Source organism: Dendrobium catenatum, unplaced genomic scaffold (genome assembly GCF_001605985.2).
Source record: "Dendrobium catenatum unplaced genomic scaffold, ASM160598v2 fragScaff_scaffold_265, whole genome shotgun sequence".
Lineage (NCBI taxonomy): Eukaryota > Viridiplantae > Streptophyta > Magnoliopsida > Asparagales > Orchidaceae > Dendrobium > Dendrobium catenatum.
In genome coordinates this window covers 537,842-563,187 of record NW_021318727.1, presented here as the reverse complement: position 1 = coordinate 563,187, position 25,346 = coordinate 537,842, and the positions used below count along the sequence as shown (strand labels likewise).

Here is a 25,346-nt window from a genome sequence, read left to right as displayed (position 1 = left end):
TTCTTCATTAAGTTTAGCGTCTTCATATCTGCGGTTTGCTGTTAGAAATTTGAAATTTGCAGTATATTATTACTAAAATCACATGGCCTGATCTATCAAAGTTATGGTGGCTCATTGGCTCATAGTTTTGAAACTTGTTTGCATTTCAGCTTGGTGGAGGATATTTGTTTGGATTGCCTCTAGGTTTTGTTGCTGACTCTCTTGGAGGCACTTTTGGTGCGACCGCCGCTTTCTTGCTTGGTAGAACAGTATGTAAATGACACTTTGGCTTTACTGGCTTATATATTCAGAATTTTTTGATTATTTCTAGCAAAGCTACTCTTGATCGTGTCACAGCTATTTAGTCTATAGCTTCTTAGCCTTTATCTTATCCGTTGTTTAACTTTGCCATAGCTTTATCAGGCATGCAATAGAGCTTATTGTTGAAGGCCAGTTTAGCAGTTATATTTTTCAGCCTTTATTATTTATGTCTACATGAGTTGAATGTTGCACGTTGTTGCTTCTTCCATCTGAAACATAGTCCATTTTTCTGGCTAATTGAGTTCAGTATTTGTGTTATGTGCTTCAAACAAGATGCGCGTGGACTTAAATTGACATGCATAGAACGCTAAATTTGATCTGCCAGAGCCTTGTCATCTTATATTTCTTGTACATAGAGAAATGAATAATCATTATGTGGGAAGTTATTAAATGCCTTTTTGATTAGGAAAACATGCAAAACTCAACATTTTTTAGTGAAATTCGAGCTTGTCTGGACTAACTGGTATGGTGTAAAGAAAAGACAATGTTTAGGGCTCATTTGGATGTTTATGGTCAATTTACTATATTTTGTCATTTGGCTGGAAGTCCGAAATCAATATGATTTTAAACTCTATAAACAGCTTCAAAATGCCTAAAAATGATAATTTCTTTTTCACACATAAAATGAGTCAAAATAATTTATTGGTTTCTAAGACACTTTCTACGTACAAGCAATTAAATGAGGCCTTTGGTCAGAGTGGATCCATAGTTTTGCTGGCTTTTCTCACAAAGGAGGTTATTAATTAAGTAATATAATCATAAATAAGACACTCAAAATATTTATATGTAAAGTAGGATTAAAAACCAGAAAAGTGCTGCGAATTAATGTTTGTTTTCTCATCACTTTTCTCCTAAAATTGAATAAAAACATATTTGCAATTAAATGGCCACATTAAAAAATTTAATGTGCTTTAATAAGCTGGAAATTAATATGATTTTAAAGCTTTTTCTTGTTGTTCCTTATCTTTAGAAAGCAAGGAGAATATCGAGAGATATTTTGTTTGCTCCATTGTGACTTAGAGGTTTGGATCACATCTTTGTAATGTAGTGGCTAAGTGATGCATTGGGCACAACTTTTTAATCCTATTTTTTAAAAACAAGCAATGGACAAATTGACCTGTTTTCTATGAAGCATACTTTTGTAATATATTTGTTTACTCATTCATTTATCTCTCCAAAATTGGTTTGTTGTGCATACTTAAACTAGGAATATGAATGCGCAGTTAGAGGTTAAACTCAACCCTAAATACTCATGATTTTTAGCCTTGTAATAAAAAAAATGGAAATAAATTTATAACATAATTATCAAAATAATCATTAGCTTTATTCCAACTACTTGGGATTTGTTTTAAGAATCATAATTCTCAAGTCATTTCTATTAAATGTTGCATGAGGTACTACTATTGATTAACCTCTCCGTGTAACTTCTATTCACTTTATCTTTGAGCTACCCTTCTTCTTTCTTAATCCTTCAAATTTAATTCTATATGCTTGTTATGAGTTTCTATCTTTTGTTATACACTCCAAACCACCTAAACCTATTTTCAGCAATTTATTTTTAATATATTCTACTTCCACTATCCCTCAATTAGTCCACAGTCTACACTTTTAAGTTTTGTCACACATCCATTTTTAACAGTCATTTATCTTAGATGTTATAAAATATTAGAATCTTTATGCATATTTGTTGTCATTATACTGTAAGTTATTATTAGGTCTGTCACTTTACCTGGTAATTTGAGAACTGACCCAAGACTAATGCAACCATCTAATTTGCCTAAGTCCTTTGATGTTTGTTATAAGCTCGTTTTCTTTTCTGTTAAACGGATACCACTTAGTTATTTGTTCTCGGGTTCACTCTGTCATGGCCAACTCACGCAGGCCAGGGACAGTTTTTTTTCCTAAGAGTGAACACATGTCTGAACTAAGCGGTTTGTGTCTCAACTAAGCTTGAAGCTATAAGCTAGACTCAATTTCATGTAAGAAAAAAAAAAAAACCCCTTAAAATTACTAACCCAATAAAGTATGGTATAGTTATTTTTACCACTAACAAATTATATGCATAGTATATTACAAGTGCCAGTTTAAGTGAATTAATTACCTGAAAACTGTTGCCAGCTATGGCCAGTTTCAGTTTGAGTTAGTTCAGCTCCATTTTTATTTCAATATTTATGTAATTACTGTAAATCAACCAATGTTGATATGAATCACTCACCCCTTGTTTATTTTCATTTGGAATGCTTAGAACCGAACATCTCAGTAGCATATATAGAGTAACTATGAGAAGACACAAAGTACAAAACCACCCTATCATTCAATTGAAAGAAAGAATGTGGATGCCAATTATTTCTACTTTCACGTTTCGGTCACTTAGACTATTAAAATACATATTGGGGTGGGTGGTTATTCAACCAAACGATCACATGTTTCCTTTGGAACTCCTGTATGGATGACACACAACAATATTTTAAACTAAGACTCGCAGCATCGTTTGGTCGATGTATGTAATGGATGGTGATGGTGGCGTGTTTAATATGATATATATCACCAAATTACAATTTAGTGTCAATAAAATTGCAATAGATTGCTCTTTAAAGAAACTTGAAGAATTGAAACACATTGAAAGCATCTTCGATATTTATGAGAAGATTGAAAGCACCAACACTGTAACATTTAATTGAAAATTATATGCTAAGTTTCTCTTTCTCTTATAATTTTTTAAAGTAGATTTCAAGGTTTGTGTTTAAATAATTCCTTTAAAAGTTCCGTGAGGACCATTCCACCCTTATATGGGCACTTGAACATTTGTTTACTATAGTTTATAAATTTTTGTTTGATAATAATAGTTGTGGTGGCAGTGTAGATGTGGCTGTAAGGAAAATACCATTGCCTTTCACCACCACGAACAACTTTCTTCTTGCCTGTACCCATTGCCCTTCTTCCCCGTTGAATGGAAAAAGATGAGAAAAAACATTGCTATACTTGCTCTTTCAATATAAATCAAGTATAGAAAAGTGGAAGAAAATCATTTTCTTCTTTTTTTTTTCTAAGAACCTTTGGCTTACCAAATAAAAATAATCGTAATAGATATCAGGAAATTGTATTTACTTTCCCTTTTATAGGTATAGCATTTGAAATTATAATGTTTATCATCTCTTGCCAAAATGACTTGACTAGCATCCATTCTCTTTGAAGTAGGCTCATTGCATTTATTTGAATAGTTTTCTAAATTTTTGTCATTCCATTATTTCCATTTGTTTTCATATTGATCTTAAAGTGTATATTTCATAGTGAGTTTTGCTTTTGGATTTGATTGTAAAACATCCTTATTGAGGGTAACCACTTGTACAAAGTGAATGATATAGGCTTTGGTTACACCAATCTTGGTAGTTTTCCTCCAAAGCCTTTTTTTTCTTAATGAGAGTAAGGGGCTGTTTGGTTTTCTTAAAAAGGAATGTAAAACATTTTAAATATTGGGGATTTAAAAATTTTGGTGTTTGTTTTATGAAAAAGTAATGTAGAGTAAAATTTTGATGAATTCCTTTTTCATTCTATTGTTCATTTTTAATGTATTTTAAACTTGTTTTCGATTGAATTTCAAAATACACCTCAAGTTGACTCTACCAATTACTGCCCCCCTCCCCAGGCTGCCATCCACAATTATTGTTCATAGCTGCGGCCATGGCCGCCCATTGCCGTCTTCCCTTAACAACTTTCACCGGCTACCAACAACCATCACCATCATTGGGCATTAAATTGTATTCATTTTACTTCAAGCCAAAAAAATAAAAAAAGTGATCGCCTGCATTTATTTTACATTCATCCAAACAACTCCAAATATTTTAATTACATTTCATTCTATAAAACTATATTCTATTTTAGTTTGCATTCCTTTTTTAGCGAAAGAGTCCCTTAAGTAAAAGATTTTGTATTTTTGTCATAAGCAGAACCAGGTTCATTTGTGATGCATAAAAATGCACATATTTGGCCAATGCAGTGATATTGATTGACTTACAGTTTGAGATCTTTGAGTTTCATTCATCCTTATATTATTATTTCTAGAAAATTGGTGTTAATGCTTTCTCATCACATTACTGGTTTATGTTCTAAAATTATTGCTTTGCAGATTGGTAGGCCTTATGTTATATCCAAGCTTAAGGATTACCCAAAGTTTCAGGCTGTTGCTATTGCAATTCAGAGATCTGGTTTTAAGGTTTGGAGTTTCGTGGCTTATCCTCTTGTTTACTGGTTCTAATTGTTGGAGGATATTTTATTCCTGATTGAATCTTATTGATCCCCTTAAGAAAGAAAATATCTTGGATTATTGAGATTCTGACCATAATAGTTGCTCATGAATATCAACATATTGTTGTATTGTTTCATCATTTTAATTGGTTAACTATAATTTATGTTACTCCTTTTCCAGTTAAATTTTATGTGCTGACATATTTTTTTATGCAAGGAAAAAATGTTGTTTATATCTGTAAGAGTTATGGTTGTTTGATTAAAAATTGTTCTGACATTTCTACTTTTTAATAAAATGACTTAAAAAATACATTAGCTCTCATATGTCACGACACAACAGAACAATGCTGAAAAAATCCTTAGTCTTTAATAAAATAAATAAATTAATAATTAAAAAGATTGGAAAACTAAATTCCGTAGAAGCTGTTTTCTTGGAAGCAATCTAAAGTATCATTAGATGAAAGTGTCTTTTTAGTTTTCATACAAGTGGATTTATCTCCATGAATATTACATCCAACATTTAATATCTTTTATTGTGGGGAGGAGTTTCTAGGGGAGCAAGAGCTCTTTTAGTAGATACAAATGACAAGTAGGTGACAAGAAACAAAGAGAGGGCAAGGGGGAGGTGAGAGATGGATGACCAGAGAGAGAAACAACACATGGGAACATCCATTGCGTCACCATTCTTTGTGCAAATCTTCGACTTGTTGATCTTGATGTCATCATCATCGAAAATCAATCACATTATCTTGCCCTCGTTGATGCTTCAGGCTAGTTCAATTCAGTTCTCAAGGTTTTCAGGTCAATGTTCTTTATATCCTACATGCGTCAATACCAGTGATATATGATGTCACCTCACCCTCTCATTGATCTCTATAACCCCTTCTTCTCATATTCTCCGTAGTTTCCAGTTCCACTTTTAAGTTCAGCCTCAACCAACCAAAACCTGTCCATCCTGCCCCTTGCATATCAAAACCTCTCCATCTCCTATGTGACTTGGTTTTTTCCCAATCACAAACTTGTCTAAAATGGTTCTATAACTACTGAAACTATGAACAATTGCTAATAAAACTAGGAGTCTATTTGGTTAAATGTTATTTAGATAATACTATTATCTAGATATTAATGCTATTTTGATCATAATATTATCCTTCAAATGTGGTGTATTTAGTTTAATGTCTTCTTACTTAAGAAAAAAAATGTTTTTTTAGAATAATTAATGGTGATAATATCTTTCTTGTTTCACCTTTTTTTTTTAAACACTTAAGATTGAGGAAATTCAGATAGTATCCATTTTGGCCGCTGTTTAGTTTATCTTAATCTTGATTACTCATGTTCTTGTGAAAGATAATATAAATCAAACCTCATTTATCATAAATAACATAACATTACATGAAAAAAAATATACCAAACAACTTTTAAGATTCATTGCTCCAGGAATGCTCCCTTGAACTACATAATGGTGGTTCAACTGAGATTAGCTTCATTGAGAACCTGTGTATGCTTTGCCTTATTGCGAGGCCTTCCTTATCTATTAGCTTTAGTAGAAAGGCACTTGGGCAACAAGTAAGAATCTTTCTTTTTAGTTCATTCGAGGAACTTGAAAAACATTTTGAGTGGTGATCCAACTAAGGAAAATCTTCGTGTATGGAGCATGGGAGTTCTGTGTGACTTAGTAGGAACTATTATTACTTATTTAGCAATTGCTCGTGTGATGACATTCATGTTGCTTCCACCTTACATAGTTATCCAACACTTGTAGTAATGCAATATAATAAATTAGGCTTTGAATTTATTTTTATTTAAATTGGGAGATTATATTTATCATAATTAATTTATGTTTGATTATCCTTTTAGATATTTTTATGTTAGTTTGGATAAGGATACACTTCATAAATATTTCAATCTTGACAGGTAGGAACTATTATTACTTATTTAGCAATTGCTCGTGTGATGACATTCATGTTGCTTCCACCTTACATAGTTATCCAACACTTGTAGTAATGCAATATAATAAATTAGGCTTTGAATTTATTTTTATTAAATTGGGAGATTATATTTATCATAATTAATTTATGTTTGATTATCCTTTTAGATATTTTTATGTTAGTTTGGATAAGGATACACTTCATAAATATTTCAATCTTGACAGGTAGACTTTAGGCATTTAGGGCTTTAGATGGTCGGCACTGTAGAAATGCTTCCTAGCCCTAGCATTAGGTTAATGTTCATAACGCTTGTTATTCAAGGCTTTTTGATGTGCATGATCTAAAATTTTTGGAGCATATTAATTGAGGTCTACACATTAATGCATCTAAATATAACTCTTTAGGGAGACTAAAATGAGTGACATATTCTTCAGATTTATTCAAGTTTTCTATTATAATTTTTTCATAGTACATGTTTTATATATCTTGGGTCTATTGTTTAGAGTGATAGTGAAATAGATGAGGTATTATTAGTAGAATTCAGTTGGATGGTTGAAGTGGAGGAATGCATCGGGTTTGTTGTGTGCTAGAAAAGTCCCCCTCAAACTTAAGTGAAAATTCTATAAGATGGTGGTGAGACTTGCAATGCTTTATGGTGTTGAATGTTGGCCATTAAAAGAGAAGCATAATATTAACTTAAGTTTTGCGAATGTGAGGATGCTCAAGTGGATGAGTCGCTTTACTCTTAAAGATAAGATACAAAATGAGCATATACTTCAAAGGGTTGGAGCAGCTCCAGTGGAAGATAAGATTAGAGAGCGTCTCCTTAGATATTTTGGTCGCATAAAACGACGGTGTTCCAATGAACTGGTTAGAAAAGTAGATGTATTAAATTTGGCTTATGTTAAGAAAGGTAGAGGTAGATCTAAAAAGACTTAGATAGAAAATATTAGAAATGACGTTTCTTTATTAGATTTAAATGAGAATTTGACTCTTAACATGACACAATGGAGAAAAAAGGATTCGTGTAGCTGATGTAGACAAAGGGGGGTCAACTTATGTCCAAAATAAATCAATTTTGGCCTCCCTCGAGTTTACAAGCTCAATAAAAATTGAGCTGAAATTTTAGCTCATTTATGAGCTAGTCTTTAGTTCATTTATTGAACTAAGGGTTAGCTCATTATTAGCTATGATTTTAGTTCATATTTATCTTATATTAAATGTACTTTTTATGCTTTTTATGTTTTTAATTATGTAGGTCTCTTGGAATTCCAAACCGGCTTTTGGAATTCCAAGAAATGTCTTTTCCCATGCGGTGGCTCCTTGGCTTCCTCCCTTGGGCTGCTGTTTTCCGTGCCTCGCCTATTGGATTTCTGGCCGGCTGCTGGTTTTCCGCGCCTGGGCTCTTTTCCCGGGCTTCGGCGCCGCCCTTGGGTTCCGGCGGTCTCCTTGGCTCCGCGTGAGTTGCCTCTTCGGTTCCTTGGCTTGGGCTGTTTTTTTTTTTTGATGAAAAGTATTTGGGTTTAATGCTAAGTCTTTTAGAATTCCTATGAGAATTTATTATGAGTCTCTTTGTATTCCCCTTTCAAACATATATATATATATATATGAGGGGTTATGTATTGTTTTAAAAGAGTGAATGTGATGTGATTGATTTTTGGAAATCTAAATCTGCTGGTTGTCATCGGAAAGCTTGCGAGCTTTGTCCGTCTTCTTTCTCTATCCCCTCCGGAATCCTGCGGGCTCTTTCCACCATTCTTTCTTGGCTTCTAATCTCTTTCGTCTCTCCGCAAGTGCCACTCCACTTGTATCTTTCTTCCAAGTGCAGTAACTTTAGGTGTCTTTGGTTATGAGTCAAAGTTTAAGTCTTGTAATTTTGTGTTTGTAATTTCTTCTTTTTAGTTTTATGTAAGAGTTTGTTCTTTCCCCTTCTTCGTCGTTTCGTGGTTTGTGGGTCTCGTCTGGTATTATCTCCTGTGCGGGCAGGGGTTAGGCTCCCTATATTTCTGCCCCACCAATTTGGTATCAGGCAAGTTAGGAAGTCCTAGGTTGTGAGTTTGTCAAGTTTTGTTTTAGTTTGTCAAGTTTTTGATTTTGTTTGTCAAGTTAAGTATTGTCGAGGTTTTGTGAGTTTTGTGAGTCTTGTCATGAGTCGTATTGTGAGTTTAAGTTTTGTGGGTCCAACAATTCGCCCCGGCCTCGCCCGTTCGTTTTTCTTTTTTTCGGCGAGGGAGTTTTAACTGAATAAGTTCCGGGTAAATTTTGGAAGGCAGATGGGTTTGTAGATAAGACACTACCCAGAGATTTCGCCTCATTTTGCGAGGACTTTATGATCTGAGTTCTGGTTTCCTATAGGCGAAGCCCCTATAGTTAATTACCCCTCCGGTCACGAGAGAGAACTTTCGATTAAGGCTAATCGTCAATCAGATACGTAGAGAACACGTGTTATGCTGGCGTATGTACAGCAATAGTTTGGAATTTGAGAACTGGATTTGGATTTGGGATTTGGAAAGTATTGAAAAGTTTGATATTTAAATATGAAATTTCACTAACAGCGGATGGTGGGAGAATGGATGATAGCCGTCAGATCCATGTTCCGTCGTCCCGGCCATAGTGGTCCTGGTCTACTTAGTCAGAGAGAGGTAGTCGACCCAACTGATAGAAGGATCCTTGTCGGCAGCCACATGGGTTGCTTCGTCCAAGGGGACTTGTAGACCTGGTTGGATGTTTGTCTAAGGGGACAAATTTGAATCCACCTTAAGCTACAGAGGGCTTTGTGCCCTATCGATTCATATCCTATTGATTCTATTCAAGGATTTTAACGCCACTAAGGAGACGTATTAGCTCTGGCCATCCGCTATCTGTTGGTGCCATTTGCTGCAAAACCACTCGGTTCAGAGGGCCCGGGTTATACACGTTTTCCTTGCAGTGCCATTTGGCGGCGAAACTGCCTGTTAAGGACCGTACTCGTCTTACTGGCAAGAGATTGTTTGAGAATGAATCATAGTGATATTTTTGACTAGGCATTTGACTCTTTGTGAGCTAGAGTTTATTGGATTTGTCCACCCCGGTAGACAGTTGCGGAGGTGGATGGGCTTTGCTTTAAGTGTGTTGATGGATTGATTTCATTTTATTTTTTTTTGGAATTTGAAATTTTGTGGATTTTTTGGGTTTTGTAGAGCTTTGAGTATTGAATAGTATTTGAAATGGACCCTCCGACTGAGATTTTCTTTCAACACGTCATCATCGGGGTGTTTGGGGTCATTTCTATTTTAAAGCTTGAACCTTGTCGACTCTGTTTGGCTGTCGACAGAGGATCATGTTTGTAGCTTTATGCCATTGATAGTGAATTCTATTGTTATTACGGCCTTAAAGGCCTAATATAAATGTATTAAAACAAATACACTGGTTGCCACGACCGTGTATCTGTTTGAAGATTCGAACCCTGTCGACTTCTATTGATCTGTATAGAATGATGGGTTCGAACAAGAATTCACTTTTGACCGCGCAGATTCTAGACGTCACGTGTGTACAATAACACGTTCGCCGGGGCCCATGCGGGCTGTTTGGGGGCATTCGTTAAACCTGTCTACTCCTTTTTAACTGCCTAGGAGGATCGGGTTTTAATTTGATAACCCGCGCAGCATCCCTAAACGTGACATGTGTACCAATAACATACTCGTCGGGCCCATGCGGGTTGAGATTGTTTTCCCCTTTAGTTGTACCTATGTGTATACAAATTAAGTGCACATGCAAGGGTATTTTAAATATGTTTAGACGCCTTCTGTCTGCTTGTACGGAGATGGAGATCCGGTGGCGTGGCGTTAGCAGCTTCTGAGTTTAGTTGTTCGCTGCTTCGTACAGGTAATTGTCGTGCACTAATCGTTGCTTTTTATATGTAGATCGTAGTGCACTACGAATCTCCTTACTTTGGATCGTATAAGCTTGCACTTGTCGTATTCTTCATGCATTTTTTGTGGTTTTTGATTCTTTCAGTACATCCGCTACTGCTGCATGTAGGTAGGTAGATGTATTCCTTCACGGACTGGAATTACTTTAGGATACTGCATTTACTGAAGTTTTTCTGCATCTACCATCAGTGGACATGGCAACAACATTTTCTTTGTAGAGATCGTATGTGTTGCAGATCTTTAGAGTTCATTTGTATATTAAGTAAAGACTTCATTGTTTGGAAGGACTACCATGTCTTTTTGTGGAATTTAATATGAAGGACTACCGTTAATTTCAGTTTTCATTGGCTTGAAGGTTTGGATGCATTTGTTTGTGTCTTGATGTTGATTGTGAACATTGTTGCATTCTCTAATTGATCTTTGCTTGTGGTAGATCATATGTTTTATCCTTGTTGATGGTTGCTTGCAAATCAAATGATGATTGAATTCTTGAACATTATAATGTTTCTATTCATTATAGCCCTTCTAATGTTGCTCACTAACATGTTTACATCCCTTGTGCATAATCGTAGGTGAATACTTTGCATTAGTTACAAGCAGACATGAATCATCATATTCATCAGAGATTTCTAGTGAATCAATACATTTCACTACAAGTAGATTAGGGATGAACTAGCTACGATATTATGAATCAATTGGTATGGTCAAAAGCTTATATTATGAGTTTATAATCAACCAAGTTCCTTAGTCTTCTTGCCACTTGTAAACAATGATATTTACAAGTTCTTTATTTTAAAAGCAATTTGTAATTTGATTGCAAATCTCATTTAATTCTCATTTTATGTTGTTATCTTGTAGTTCAATTAGGTCCAATATGAGTTCAAGTTGAGTTCAATTTCACCCTTGCTCTTGTCAGCTTCGGTCCACATTCAGTTCACTTCAGTTCGAGTCCAGCAGTAGAAGTCATCCATGGTCCAACTTGCTTGAGTTCAAATGTCCAAGATCATGTTCGAAGTATTTTTTTTGTTCTTATCATTTGATTTTTATAATCAAATGTAAGTTCAATCTTATATTTTTCAATTTTATTTTAATTAAATTCAAATTAGTCATTTTATATTTTGTCCACAAGTTCAAGTCCAGCACAGTCCAAGTATAAGTTTCAATCCGAGTTCAAGTTCAATATGTCCAAATTCTGTCAAAGTCCTTGAATCTTCAGTGAAAATTCGGCAGCCTCCCGGCGTCTCCCCTGTTTAGGGGAAAAACTAAGAGGCAACCTTCCCCTCGACGCTACGTGGCGCTTCAGGTAGTGTCAAAAATGACACCGCGGGTCGCATTTTGTATTTTTTTTTCCCCGCCCGCTACGTGAGCGTTTAAGGGTTTTTTTTTATAAGAAGAAACACGTTAGAAAAACACAGATTTCCCCTCTCTGCACCATCGTGGGCGTTCGGGGTCACTTATATTAAAATAAAATAAAATAAAAAAACTCTTTTTTATCCCTTCGTCGCAAGCGCCGCACCGGTTTCCGCCCTACTCACTATCTTGAGCGCCTCGGGGGTTTGCCGGCTCGTTGCTAGCATTGAACGGGATCCTTAAATCGTCGCAAGCATCGCACCGGTTTCCCCCCTCAACGCTACTGTGAGCGCCTTGGGGGTTTGCCGGCCCGTTGTAAGCATCGATAAAAGAACTAATATATATTATTTTATCATTAATTAAAATTAATAATAATTAATTATAATTTAAGAATAATTAAATATAATTATAATAATTAACCATATTTAATTATAAATGATGATAATTAATTTAAATTAAAATTTAATTATAATTAATTTTTATAAATTATGATTAATTATTATCACTAATAATTAATCATAATAATTATAAATTAATCATAAGTAAATTTTAATTAAAACTAATCATTATTTATAATAATTAAATATAGTTAAAATATTTAATTATAACAATTATAATTAACCGTTATTAAAAATAACTAAATATAATTAAATAATAATAATAACAATAATCAAAACAAAAAAATCACCTCCAAATTCAAGTTAGAGGAGCTGAGCTAGGTTGAGTGAGTGGGCTGAGTTGAGTGAGTTAGGGCTTAGAAGGCTTGGTTTGAGTGGGGATGAGTGGACTGAGTCAGGGAGTGAGTAGACTGAGTTGGGATTGAGTCGGCTGAGTTGACTGAGTTAGGTGAGTGGACTGAGTGAGCTGAACTTAGTGGGTTAGGTTTTAAGTGAGGAGCTCGGTTTGGCTTGAAGGAAGAGGGGATCGGCTTGGTCTTGGCAAGGTAAAGGAGCCTCTCTCTCTCTCTCTCTCTGCGGATCGGAGCTCACGATCGGAAGCAAGAGTCGACCGTGTGCAAGGCTCGAACGTCGGGATGGGGAGGCGAGGTGGACGTTGGCCTTGGGTTTGTGTTCGGCTGAATGAGGAGATCGGCGGGAGAGGGTGTCGGGCTGAACAGAGTTCCGACTCTGTGTGTGTGGAGTCGGAGGAGGAAGGGAGTTCGGGAGGTGTTCGTATGAGAGGAGGGAGATCGGGAGGAAGAGTCGAGCAGGAAGTCGTGTGCGAGAGCAGCCATCGCCTTGGCTTCGTTCGGTATTTAACGACATGGAAATGGTACGATCCCACGAAAGTTCTACAGGAATCGCGGAGAAGAGATGCTAGCGGCGCCGAACAGTCAGGTAACGGGATTTCTTGCATAATTTCGGGATTACGTGGATTTTTATTTTGATTTTCTCTTTTTTTTTTCTTTTGTTGATTTTTGATCATTATCTGGTGGTCGACAAGTTTAGATTGAGTCTTTTTGAGTATTTCTTGAGTCAGTCAAAAAAATGGAAAATACAAAAAATATGGCTTCATTCATGGAAGAAAGCGATCAAAATTATCCTGATGTCCCTCTCCCGTTGGACAGATGGATTCCTACAGAAGGTGATTCAACGGATCCGCTTCAAGACTGTCTATACAAGCTTCAGTATCACATGTTCCTATGTGATAAAAAATTCGAGAAGTGGAAAAGGTACCTACAACAACAATTTGAGAAGGAGCAGGAAGAAATTTTAAAGAAATTTGGTGAGAAATTCAAAGAGCTGGATGAACAGTATGCACCTCCTCAAGAGAATTAAAAGCTAACTCATCGGGAGATGAGTTCTTCAAGAAGGGGAGAGTCCCCTATATTTTTTGATTGCATCATTTGGTATCAGAGCAAGTTAGGAAGTCCTAGGGTTTGGTTGTCAAATTGAGTTGTTAAGTCTGAGTCTGTCAAGTTTTGTTTGTCAAATCAAGTCTTGTCGTGTAAGTCTTGTTGTGAGAGTTGTGTGAGTCTTGTTGTGTCAGTCTTGTAAGTCAAGTCAAGTCTTATTTGTGAGTTAGTTTGTCAGGAAAAATCTTGCTAGTCGTGTGTGTCTTGATGTCATATTAGTTTTGTTTTGAGTCATGTTGAGTCTTGGTGTCTCTTGGTGCAATGCCTTCAGAACAAAGCTAACTCATTTGGGAGATGAGTTTTTCAAGAAGGGGAGAATCTGATGTAGACAAAGGGGGGTTAAATCAAACCCAAAAAATTTGATTTTTGACTTCTCCAGCTTATTAATGTCAAGTGGAAGGTTAGCTCATTATGAGCTGGTTTTTAGTTCATTTATGGAGCTAAAAATTAGCTCATTATTTATTTAATCTTGTCTATTCTCCTTCCCCCCCCTTTGTCTATTCGTTTCTCGTGCTTAGCTCTTGGGTTCCCGTGCCATGGCTCCTTGGTTCTCACGGTGGCTGTTGGTTTTTCGAGCTTGGGGGGTTTTCCCATGGCTTTGGCGCCTTGGTTCCGTGCGGCCTCCTTGGCTCCCACGGTTGCTCCTTCGATTCCTGGTTGGGCTGTTTCCCGTGAATGAATGGGGGCTTTTCCGTGGCTTTGGTGCTTCGTTTCCGGAAAGTGACTGTTGGCTTTTCATATTCCCTATTTAAATAAGCTTAAATTAATGTTATGTGGCTGTTTGTATTCCCCCTTTCATATCTATAAATATGAGGGGTTATGTAATGTTTTGGTTATGTTATGTGATGTGATTTTTGGAAATGTAAACCTGCGGGTTTCATGGAAAAGCTTGCGAGCTTTGTCCGTCTTCTTTCTCATCCCCTCCGGAAATCTTGCGAGCTCTTTCCAACCTTTCGTCTTGGCTTCTAACCTCTTTCGTCTCTCCGCAAGTGCCACTCCACCTGTATCCCTCTTCTCTAAGTGAAGCAATTTTAGGGTGTCTTTGGTTTATGAGTCAAGTTTGTAAGTCTTTCGTTTTTATAATATTAAAGTTTGTTTTATGCATTTTATGTCTTTATTTTGTATCTAGAAAGTTTGTCGTATTGTGATAAAAAAATATAAGGTCCCCTCTAATTTTTGATTGCATCAGTGGCCAACCCCACGTAGTGAAATAAAAGCTTGATGTTGTTGTTGTTGTTGTATTCTATTACTGTTTGTTTCTCTTGTTTGGGGCTCATAAATTACTCAAGTAGTTTATAATATGCTTTTAGGTATTTTTGTTGGAGTTCATTTTTCATTTCAACCTAGGTGGTAATTCGGTTGTTCATGTTGGCAATCTAATTCAGTTTCAGCTTCTCACCAAAACCATTTGTTAAATTTTGCTCGTTTAACTATCGTAAATAGAACTATTTGGCATTGATCGAAATGGATGTTTAGATAAGTTTTCATTAAAAGTATTGGTTACTTTAACCCTTTTTAATAGCTCAAAATCATCATCTCTTCATGGTCTTGGATTATATTATTTTTATGAAAATTCCAAATTTGGTAGCGCTCAAGTATGTTGTGTTTTAATTCCTCCTCATAAATAATATTGACAAGTGTTCTTGGTTCTTCAGGGTAACCTGCTTCATTATTTTTCTATCATATAAACTTGGTGTGGTCCTAATATAATTAACATTATCACGGTGTTGGTAAACTCTAATACCTAAATCATTTCTTCCAATATAATTTTATCAACGAAGTGCACCTAGATCTGTAATTGGTGGCATAACTAGCTCAAGTGTTTTAGCATCTTCTTTAGTAATAAGTTGAGTTGTTTGGTTCATTCTTTTTTAACCCAAATTTATAGGGTTGCTTGAAGGATGTGGAATGATACCTTGAAAGTTTCTTTTACAGAAGCCCCTTTAAATTTCAATTTGGTTTTGTAGTGATTAAATTTTATGAGATCATACAATTGTGATGTAGATAAAGGGGGGTCAACTTATGCCCAAAATAAATCAATTTTGGCTTTCCTCGAGTTTACAAGCTCAATCAAAATTGAGCTGAAATTTTAGCTCATTTATGAGCTGGTCTTTAGTTTACTTATTGAACTAAGGGTTAACTCATTATTAGCTAACATTTTAGTTCATAGTTATCTTTTTATTAAATGTAATTTTTATAGTTTTTTATGTTTTAATTTATGTTGTCTCTTAGGATTCCAAAATGGCTTTTGGAATTCCAAGATAATGTGTTTTCCCATGCCGTGGCTCCTTGGCTTCCACAGTGGGCTGTTGTTTTCCGTGCCATGGCCCTTGGATTTTCGGCCGGCTGCTGGTTCTCCGAGCCTGGGGGGTTTCCCGTGGCTTTGGCGCCTTGGTTCCGTACGTCCTCTTTGGCTCCCGTGGTGGCTCCTTCGGTTCCTGGGCTTGGGCTATTTTCCGTGAATGCGTGGGGGATTTTCATGCTTGTGATGTTTAGGTTCGTGTGAAAATTTATTTAAGTGTCTGTTTGTATTCCCCCTTTCATACCTATAAATATGAGGGGTTTGTTATGTTTTAAAGTGGTGAATGAAATGTTATTTTTGGAAAAACTATAACCTGCAGGTTTGCTTGTAAAAGCTTGCGAGCTTTGTCCACCTTCTTTCTCATCCCATTCGAAAATCTTGCGAGCTCTTTTCACCCTTCGTCTTGGCTTCTAACCTCTTTCGTCTCTCCGCAAGTTTACACCCCACCTATATCCCTCTTCTATAAGTGAAGCAACTTTAGGGTATCTGTCATCTTTGAGTTTTGTTTAAGTGTCAAAATTATAAAATCGTCGTTTGTAGTTTTTAATTTATGCTGCTTAGTTTAATTTGAAATGTAAGAGTTTGTTCGTCTCATTTGATGAGCTCGTATCGGTCGGTTCTTCGTCTCTGTGGGCAGAGGTCCTCGGGCGCCCCATCCCCCGGATTTTTTGCCCGCATCATTTTGGTATCAAAGCAAGTTAAGAAGTCCTAAGTGTTGTTTGTCAAGTTTTAGTTGTCAAGTCTTGTTGGTGAGTCTTGAAAGTATTTTGAGTCTTAAGTTTTTAGATTGTTGAGTCTAAGTTTTTTAGGTTGAGTTTTTTTTTTTTTGAGTTAGTTAAAAAAAATATGGAAATTAACAAAAAAATGGCTTCATTCGTGGAAGAAATCAGTCAAGATAATCCCGATGTCCCTCTTCCGTTGGACAGATGGATTCCTACAGAAGGCGATTCAACTGATCCACTTCAAAACCGTCTATACAAGCTTCAATATCACATGTTCTTATGTGATCAAAAATTCGAGAAGTGGAAGAGATATCTACAAAGACAGTTCGAGAAAGAGCAGGAAGAAATTTGGAGATAAGATCAAAGAGCTGGATGCACAGTATTCACCTCCTCAAGAGAACCAAAAGCTAACTCATCGGGAGATGAGTTCTCAAGAAGGAGAGTCTGATGTATACAAAGGGGGGGGGGGGGCAACTCATGCCCAAAATAAATCAATTTTGGCTTCCCTCGAGTTTACAAGCTCAATCAAAATTGACCTGAAATTTTAGCTCATTTATGAGCTAGTCTTTAGTTCACTTATTGAACTAAGGGTTAACTCATTATTGGCTAACATTTTAGTTCATATTTATCTTTTTATTAAATGTAATTTTTATAGTTTTTTATGTTTTAATTTATGTTGTCTCTTGAGATTCCAAAATGGATTTTGGAATCCCAAGATAATGTGTTTTCTCATGCCGTGGCTCCTTGGCTTCCACAGTGGGCTGCTGTTTTTCGTGCCATGGCCCTTGGATTTCCGGTCGGCTGCTGGTTTTTCGAGCCTGGGGGATTTCCCGTGGCTTTGGCGCCTTAGTTCCGTGCGGCCTCTTTGGTTTCTGTGGTGGCTCCTTCGGTTCTTGGGCTTGGGCTGTTTTCCGTGAATGCATGGGGGGATTTCCGTGCTTGTGGTTTAGGTTCGTGTGAAAATTTATTTAAGTGTCTGTTTGTTCCCCCTTTCATACCTATAAATATGAGGGGTTTGTTATGTTTTAAAGTGGTGAATGAAATGTTATTTTTGGAAAAGCTATAACCTGTGGGTTTGCTTGGAAAAGCTTGCGAGCTTTGTCCACCTTCTTTCTCATCCCCTCCGGAAATCTTGCGAGCTCTTTCCACCCTTCGTCTTGGCTTCTAACCTCTTTCGTCTCTCCGCAAGTTTACACCCCACCTATATCCCTCTTCTATAAGTGAAGCAACTTTAGAGTGTCTGTCTTCTTTGAGTTTTGTTTAAGTGTCAAAATTATAAATCGTCGTTTGTAGTTTTTAATTTCTGCTGCTTAGTTTAATTTGAAATGTAAGAGTTTGTTCGTCTCATTTGACGAGCTCGTATCGGTCGGTTCTTCGTCTCTGTGGGCAGAGGTCCTCGGGCGCCCCATCCCCCGGATTTTTTGCCCGCATCAAATTGACTCAAAATTTGTTTGAAGTTATTCTAAAGGTTTTATACTCATATATGATGTCATCTTATGATTTTATAGGTTTCTATCTTTGGCTCATTTGCTCAATGGACCTACCAGATTCTTATGTTCGCCTCTTTAGTGCAGCATGTGATATGCTGAAGTGAAAGTAAATATGGTATAGAAATAGTTAAAAGAAGATGTGATGAATGCAGCTAAATAGGAAGCTATGTTTCAATTATTTTCTGATAGCAAAGACAAATAGTTTTATGAAAATTCAATTATGAAACTGATGGTTGATTCTTCAAGTATCCCAAAATATGCATAGAAGTAATTTGTTTTAGTTGTGCAGAGATGAGTAGCATGAGTAGCAGGTTCCTATTTTTCTAAGCCTACAAACACCTGATATTTGGTGGAACTCTCCTTCATATAAGTTAGGCATAAGTTAGGCAACACTCAATTTTATTTTAGTGTAGCTTCCTCGCTGAGGACTAAGCAATGATAATAGATTTTCAAATAAAATGGTATGTAAATTAAACTAATAGTTAAAGATTATACTTGTAAATACGAACACTTGAAGTTTGTAGTCTCATAGTTTATCTACTAATAAAATTTTGAACCATGAAACAAAAAATCTACAGCAATGTCAATCATTGACTAGATGATGGCGGTGGGTCATCAATTTAGATGTGGACAATGAATAGTTGCTATCCTTTCTATATTGTCCTCTCCAAAGACATGGAAGGCATTGTTAATTAGTCCAAAGAGGTATGAGGTGATTTTAGAATGGCCAAAGGGATGTAAGAAGTCAAACAAAGGTGAAGATGCTAGGCGAGGATGATGTAGAGGTTAACATTGTTTCAGTAGGTGAAGATCATAATGTTGAGCAACGATGCCATCAATGAGGAAAGTAAGTTTAACATATGGAGCAGAATGCATTAATGGCTCACGTGCTTGAGTAGCATGTGTGTGTAGGGACATGGGGGCATGGAAACAAATTGTGAGAAGTTGGTTGTGGGTCATTACAAGGAGATGCATGGAAGATTGAGTTTGATGGATCTCAGGATCGTAACTAGAATGACTCAAATTCTGAATCACTAGTAGGGAAGAAGCATAGATAATGAATTGATGCAAGTGCACCAAAGATGCTAATAAAGTGGGATTTTTGTGGGGTTGAACTAGTGGTTTAGGTGTGGATAATAAATAGTTGCTCAAAAAGTTATGTATATGTATGCATATACATGTGTGTATTTGTTCTCCATATATATTTTGTAATCAGTTCAGATGAGTATGACGAGTATGACAATCAATGGATATGACGTCATATGTAGCGGTCTTGAAACACCTTGACGTCGCATGAAATCACACAAACATTATTTGTTTGTGGAAAGGGATGCATTGGCGTGTTTAGAGTGTTGAATTTATCAAAGATCATGCAAGCTGAACAACAATGAAAGCGATAGTTAGCAGCTGTAATGTTGCATGAAAATCACCTAAATTTCATTCAATTGTGAAACAGACTGCACCGTTGCCCTTGAAACATCGAATTTAATTAAGGGAAGACCTTGCACTATCATTTAAGTGAAGGTGGTCGAAAAAAATGTACGACAGAAATGACATTATGCAAGGTCACCTAAATGCTGCACCCCGTTCGCAAAATGGACTTCACCATTGCATATGAATATGACAATAATATTGCTTGGGGTACCACACAAGAAATTTTGCAGATTTTCTTGCATACGAGACGATGACATGCAAATAGAGGCACAAAAAATAAAGAATTTTGTGACGTAGTGATTCACTTTTTTTATCTACTTAAGCATTATATTATTTGATTATAGATATATATGTGATTTAATTAAAAAATAATAATTTATTAAATTTCTTAACTTATACTGCTAGTGAACCGTTCTATCGCCTAGTGCTTTGGAAAAAAAATTGGCACTTCTAGCCATCTAGTTCAAGAAGAAAAATATCTAACAATTAGAAATAATTTATTAAAATATTGAATATGCTCTTTTGGCTATAAATTCTACCACAAACAGATAAGCCCCGCAATGAGCATAATAACTCATCTTGGGCAATAATAGGGAACTTATAATGACGGTGACAGCTTGCCTACGTGTAGGAATAGAGAACTTGTAGAAAACAGAGTAAATCACAAGCAAGACTTGAATTTTTGGGGCTTCAGCTGAACATACGAATCTCTAAATTACAGAAAGTAATAATAAGAAAATTTTGGAATTCCTGTTTGCCTTCAAATAATGTTCACCAGATTCACAACATGCATTCAAACAAAAAAAAGGTATACTCTAGGCTTCAAAATGAAATTTGTGCGCCTACTATTAACAAATATGCGCACAAAGATAATTAAATATTGAATTTACTAAGGTATCACATGCTTTAAAATGTAAAATTTCAAGCCTAAGCATTCCACCTTGAGAAGAACATGATAGTGTCGGGAAGTATGCGACAATCCTATGAAGCATTACACTTTGACAAGCGTTCGTTAGCCTTGAGGAATATGTCATTTGCCTTGATAAATGTGCTATAACTTTGAGAAATTTGCAACTGATGCAAAAAACATGTGACTGTCTTGAAAAGCATGTAATGAAATCGTGTGAACAAGTTATAAAACTCCACCAAAATGCATGTAAGGGAATTTTATGAGTGCATCAAAAAGCTTACCAACACATTGCTAACTTCTTGAAAAGAGTGCAGGTGCATCGTGCAAATGCATCAAAAAGTATATATGTAAGCTAAAAAGTACTTAAAATCACCTTCATGTGCTCTGACCGTTGTCCTAAATCTACGGTACGAGAATGCTGCGCGAGTTAAATATGTTCTAAATTTTAAGTTCGATTCTGTCCTTAAAATGTCTGGAGTTGAAAAAAATTGAATTAATGAGTGAATGCACGACATTGAAATCCCTGAAGAAATTTATATTTTATGTTCATATTAGGCTTTTAAGGCCTTTTTAAAATAAATTCACCATAAAAATAAAGGTTCCAATTTTAATATTCATATATTAAATTCATGAAATCATTAATTGAACATGATTTTTTGTTAGAGAGCAAATAAAATTGACAAGATTCAAATAACAAAATTGTGAATTCTTTAATCCTTTATGATGGTCATATTGAAAGTGGGTCTCAACTGGGGATCATCATTTTAATACCTCTATATCCCTATAAAATATAAATATATTTAATATAACTTTAATGTCACCACCATTATGGCCATGTTGAAAGTGAATCTCAACTGAAGGGGACTCCATTTTAATTACCTTCAAACTTTATTAAATTGCAAATATATTTAATGTGATTCCAATGTCGTTTCGATGATTGCCGTGTTGAAATCTTATCTTAATTAGAGGGGTAAATTTTAAAAAAATTATCAAAATTTCAGAAAATTTAAATGGAAATATATCACTTAAAAATTTGAAGCAAAAGTTAATCCCTCCCCCACAATCATTTGATGAGTGTAATGAATACAAGAATAATTTTTTCTCATAAAGTGCAAATTTATAGTCTAAAATATTAATAAGATTTATTCTCAAACAATCCTCTTCTAATCGGTGGTTTGCCCCATTGTTTCATATAGTAACTGATTATGATGGAGGCTCTCTAATCGAGTGGTTTGGCCCTGATGGCTCCCCTATATTACGGTATCAACCAGAGCACATATATTCCCTAATATCTATCACCTTTGATTATGAATCATAGGATAAACTTGATAGGGTAAACAACTTGTTACCTAATATTAACTTTAATTTGTCCCCTTAGACAAATATTCACCCAAGTTTTATAAGGTACCTCTGGACGAAGCAACCCATTACTGCTAATAATGATCTTTTTGTGATGTAATCAAAAAGTAAGCAAAAAAATTAGGAGACCCTTAATTATTTTTCTAGAAAAACATTACCTTACTAGGATAAAGAAAATATACGAAATAGACAAAATACAACTTCACTTTTATATTATAATAGGACTTACAAACTTTGACACTTACAAACGACTCAAACAAGACACCTATAGTTGCATTCATCCATTGAGCGAAGAAGGATACATGTGGGGTGGTCACTTGCGGGTATAAGAGATATATTAGAAGTCGAGACAAAACATAGCTCGCAAGCTATAAAGAAGAGAAGAAGAAGAGGACATAGCTCGCAAGCTATTCCAAATGAAAACCCTCAGGTTTTATCTCCAAAAATTACTCACATAACTCTCTTTTTCCATCCTTAACATCTTCTATATATAGGCAAGAAAGGGCAGCCTAACAGCCCTTAAAACATTAATTAAAAACCTATTAGATTTAGGGAAATAAAAACCCAACAGCCACAAAAAACACCAGCCCCCATACGGAATAGAAAACAAAGAGGCAACCACCAAACAACAGCTCCTAAGCCAGCCTAGGAAACAGAGCAAAAAGGCCATGGAAGACCTAGCTGGGAGCCACAGGAAACCCAGCCAGCAGAGGTCTCGAACAGCCATAACACAGCAGCCCCAATTCGGTACAGGAGACAGAGAGGAGAAGGCCGCGGGAACTAAGCAGGCAGCCACGGAAACCCAGCCATCAGGGAACTGAGGAGCCAGCACAGAGAACGGAGCATCAGCACGGGAAAACAGCTAGGGGCCACGGGAACAGCAAAGGCCAAGAGGAAACCAAAGAGACAAGGAGGAAACCGAGAGGTAGCATGGGCAAGGGAAAGGGCCAAGTTCCACCATAATGAGCTACCTTTTTACTTCAATAAATGAACTAAAAAAATAGCTCATAATGAGATAAATTTTAGCTCAAAGTATTAATGAGCTAGCAAGCCCAAGAGTAGTCAAAACCAAAATTTAGGATTTGATTTGACCCCCCCTTGCCTACATCAGACTCCCCTACTTGAAAAACTCATCTCCTGATGAGTTGTCTTTTGATTTGATCCAAGGAGACGGTGGAAGGGCATCAAGCTCTTGAATTTTTACTTCATACCTTTTTAGAATTTCATCTCGTTCTTGCATAAACTGAGCTTGCAACAGTTGTTTATTTTTCATGTATTTCTCCGTACACATATGCATCTTTACTTAAAGTTTGTATAATTCATTCTGAATCGGATTAGTTGAACTCCCTTCTGACGGCATCCATCTGTCCATTGGACTTTGAACTTCAGAATCTTCTAGGTGATTTTCTTCCACCACTGGATTACTTGGCTGATTTTGATTTTCCATTTTTTTTCTAAAAAAAACTCAACCTAAAGAAACCTAGACTCTCATGACACAAACAACAATTACTATGACTCACCAAGACTTACTCGACAAACCGGGATAAGAACTTGCTCTGATACCAAATTTGATGTAATCAAAAAGTAAGCAAAAAAATTAGGAGACCCCTAATTTTTTTGCTAGAAAAACATTACCTTACTAGGATAAAGAAAATACACGAAATAGACAAAATACAACTTCACTTTTATATTATAATAGGACTTACAAACTTTGACACTTACAAATGACTCAAACAAGACATCTAAAGTTGCATTCATCCATTGAAAGAAGAAGGATACATATGGGGTGGTCACTTACGGATAGAAGAGATAGATTAGAAGTCGAGACAAAATATAGCTCGCAAGCTATAAAGAAGAGAAGAAGAAGAGGACATAGCTCGCAAGCTATTCCAAATGAAAACCTTCAGGTTTTATCTCCAAAAATTACTCACATAACTCTCTTTTTCATCCTTAACATCTTCTATATATAGGCAAGAGAGGGCAGCCTAACAGCCCTTAAAACATTAATTAAAAACCTATTAGATTTAGGGAAATAAAAAGCCAATAGCCACAAAAACACCATCCCCCATACGGAATAGAAAACAAAGAGACTGCCACCAAATAGCAGCTCCTAAGCCAGCCCAGGAAACAGAGCTAAAAGGCCATGGAAGACCCAGATGGAAGCCACGGGAAACCCAGCCAGCAGAGGTCCCGAACAACCATAACACAGCAGCCCCAATTCGGTATAGGAGACAGAGAGGAGAAGGCCACGGGAACCAAGCAAGCAGCCACGGGAAACCCTGCCATCAAGGAATCAAGGAGCCTGAACAGAGAACAGAGCATCAGCACGGGAAAACAACCAGGGGCCACGGGAACAACAAAGGCCAAGAGGAAACCGAAGAGACAAGGAGGAAACCGAGAGGTAGCATGGGGAAGGGAAAGGGCCAAGTTCCACCATAATGAGCTACCTTTTTACTTCAATAAATGAACTAAAAAAAATAGCTCATAATGAGCTAGATTTCAGCTCAAAGTATTAATGAGCTAGCAAGCCCAAGAGTAGTCAAAACCAAACTTTAGGATTTGATTTGACCCCCCTTGCCTACATCATTTTGTCAGGTCGGGTCGATAACATCCTTTGACTAAATAGACTAGGAACCTGATAGGAAATTCTTTATTCCAAGTATTTCCTAATCACTTTAGCCAAAGATCTCACAGCAAACTGCTGTCCACAGCAGGAAATCAGCCAAAACAGTGGGAAAACACGAGAAAAACGATAGAAACACGAAGTAAGAACTTGTATTTTACTAGAAGATGAAAGGAAAATAGCAAAGATACAAGGATCCTCTATTCGAGAGGAGGATCGCACTCTCCCAATCTCTAGAATTCAATCTAGAGCCCTAGCCACCAAAGAAGAACAAGAAAAACTTTCACAAAAATATCTCATAACCCTAATCCCCCCTTTTCTCCCCTACTTAATGCATACAATTCAAAAATAACACAAAAGGACCAAATATCCCTTGCTTCCACTCCTTTTGGCTCCAAGAAAGTATTTGAATCTCAAGTGGACCCCACTCTTTCCCCCTCCTTTGAGCCTGCCGGCCTCCTCCTGCGGTAAAACAGCTGGACCGGTCCATGGAGGACCGGTCTAACAGATTCACTCCGAGTCACACTATGAAAGTGAAATGAGAGATAGCTGACCGCCTGACCGTGAGGTGGTGGTATTGAGTGACAGTTGGGCAACCCACAATTTCATTTCCAACCAGATCGTTGAACTGTTGGGGATGGAGTTAGTGGATACAGGAGACTATGGGGCGATGATGGGCACGGGAAAGGTGGAAATTGGTAGAGGAGTTTGTAGAGGGGTGATGCTAAAGATTCAGGGGATCCAGGTGAGGGAGGTCTTCCTTCCCTTGGAATTGTGGAGCACTGATGTCATCCTGGGGATGAAGTGGTTACAAACCTTGGGGGAAACCAAGGACAATTGGGGAGCACTCACAATGGAATTAATGGTGGATGGGAGAAAGATGGTTATAAGGGGAGATGCAGGGCTATCCAAAGCCA

At 36.6% G+C, this 25,346-nt stretch overlaps 1 protein-coding gene across 1 annotated transcript in view; it reads left to right on the top strand.

Moving 5' to 3' along the window:
• LOC110095815 (TVP38/TMEM64 family membrane protein slr0305) overlaps positions 1–25,346 on the top strand; it is a 58,598-nt gene that overhangs the window by 9,854 nt on the left and 23,398 nt on the right. The window contains exons 4-5 of the mRNA XM_020821546.2: positions 150–248; positions 4,427–4,513. Of these exons, the coding sequence (XP_020677205.1) occupies positions 150–248; positions 4,427–4,513 (186 nt within the window). The remainder of the gene's footprint in view (positions 1–149; positions 249–4,426; positions 4,514–25,346) is intronic.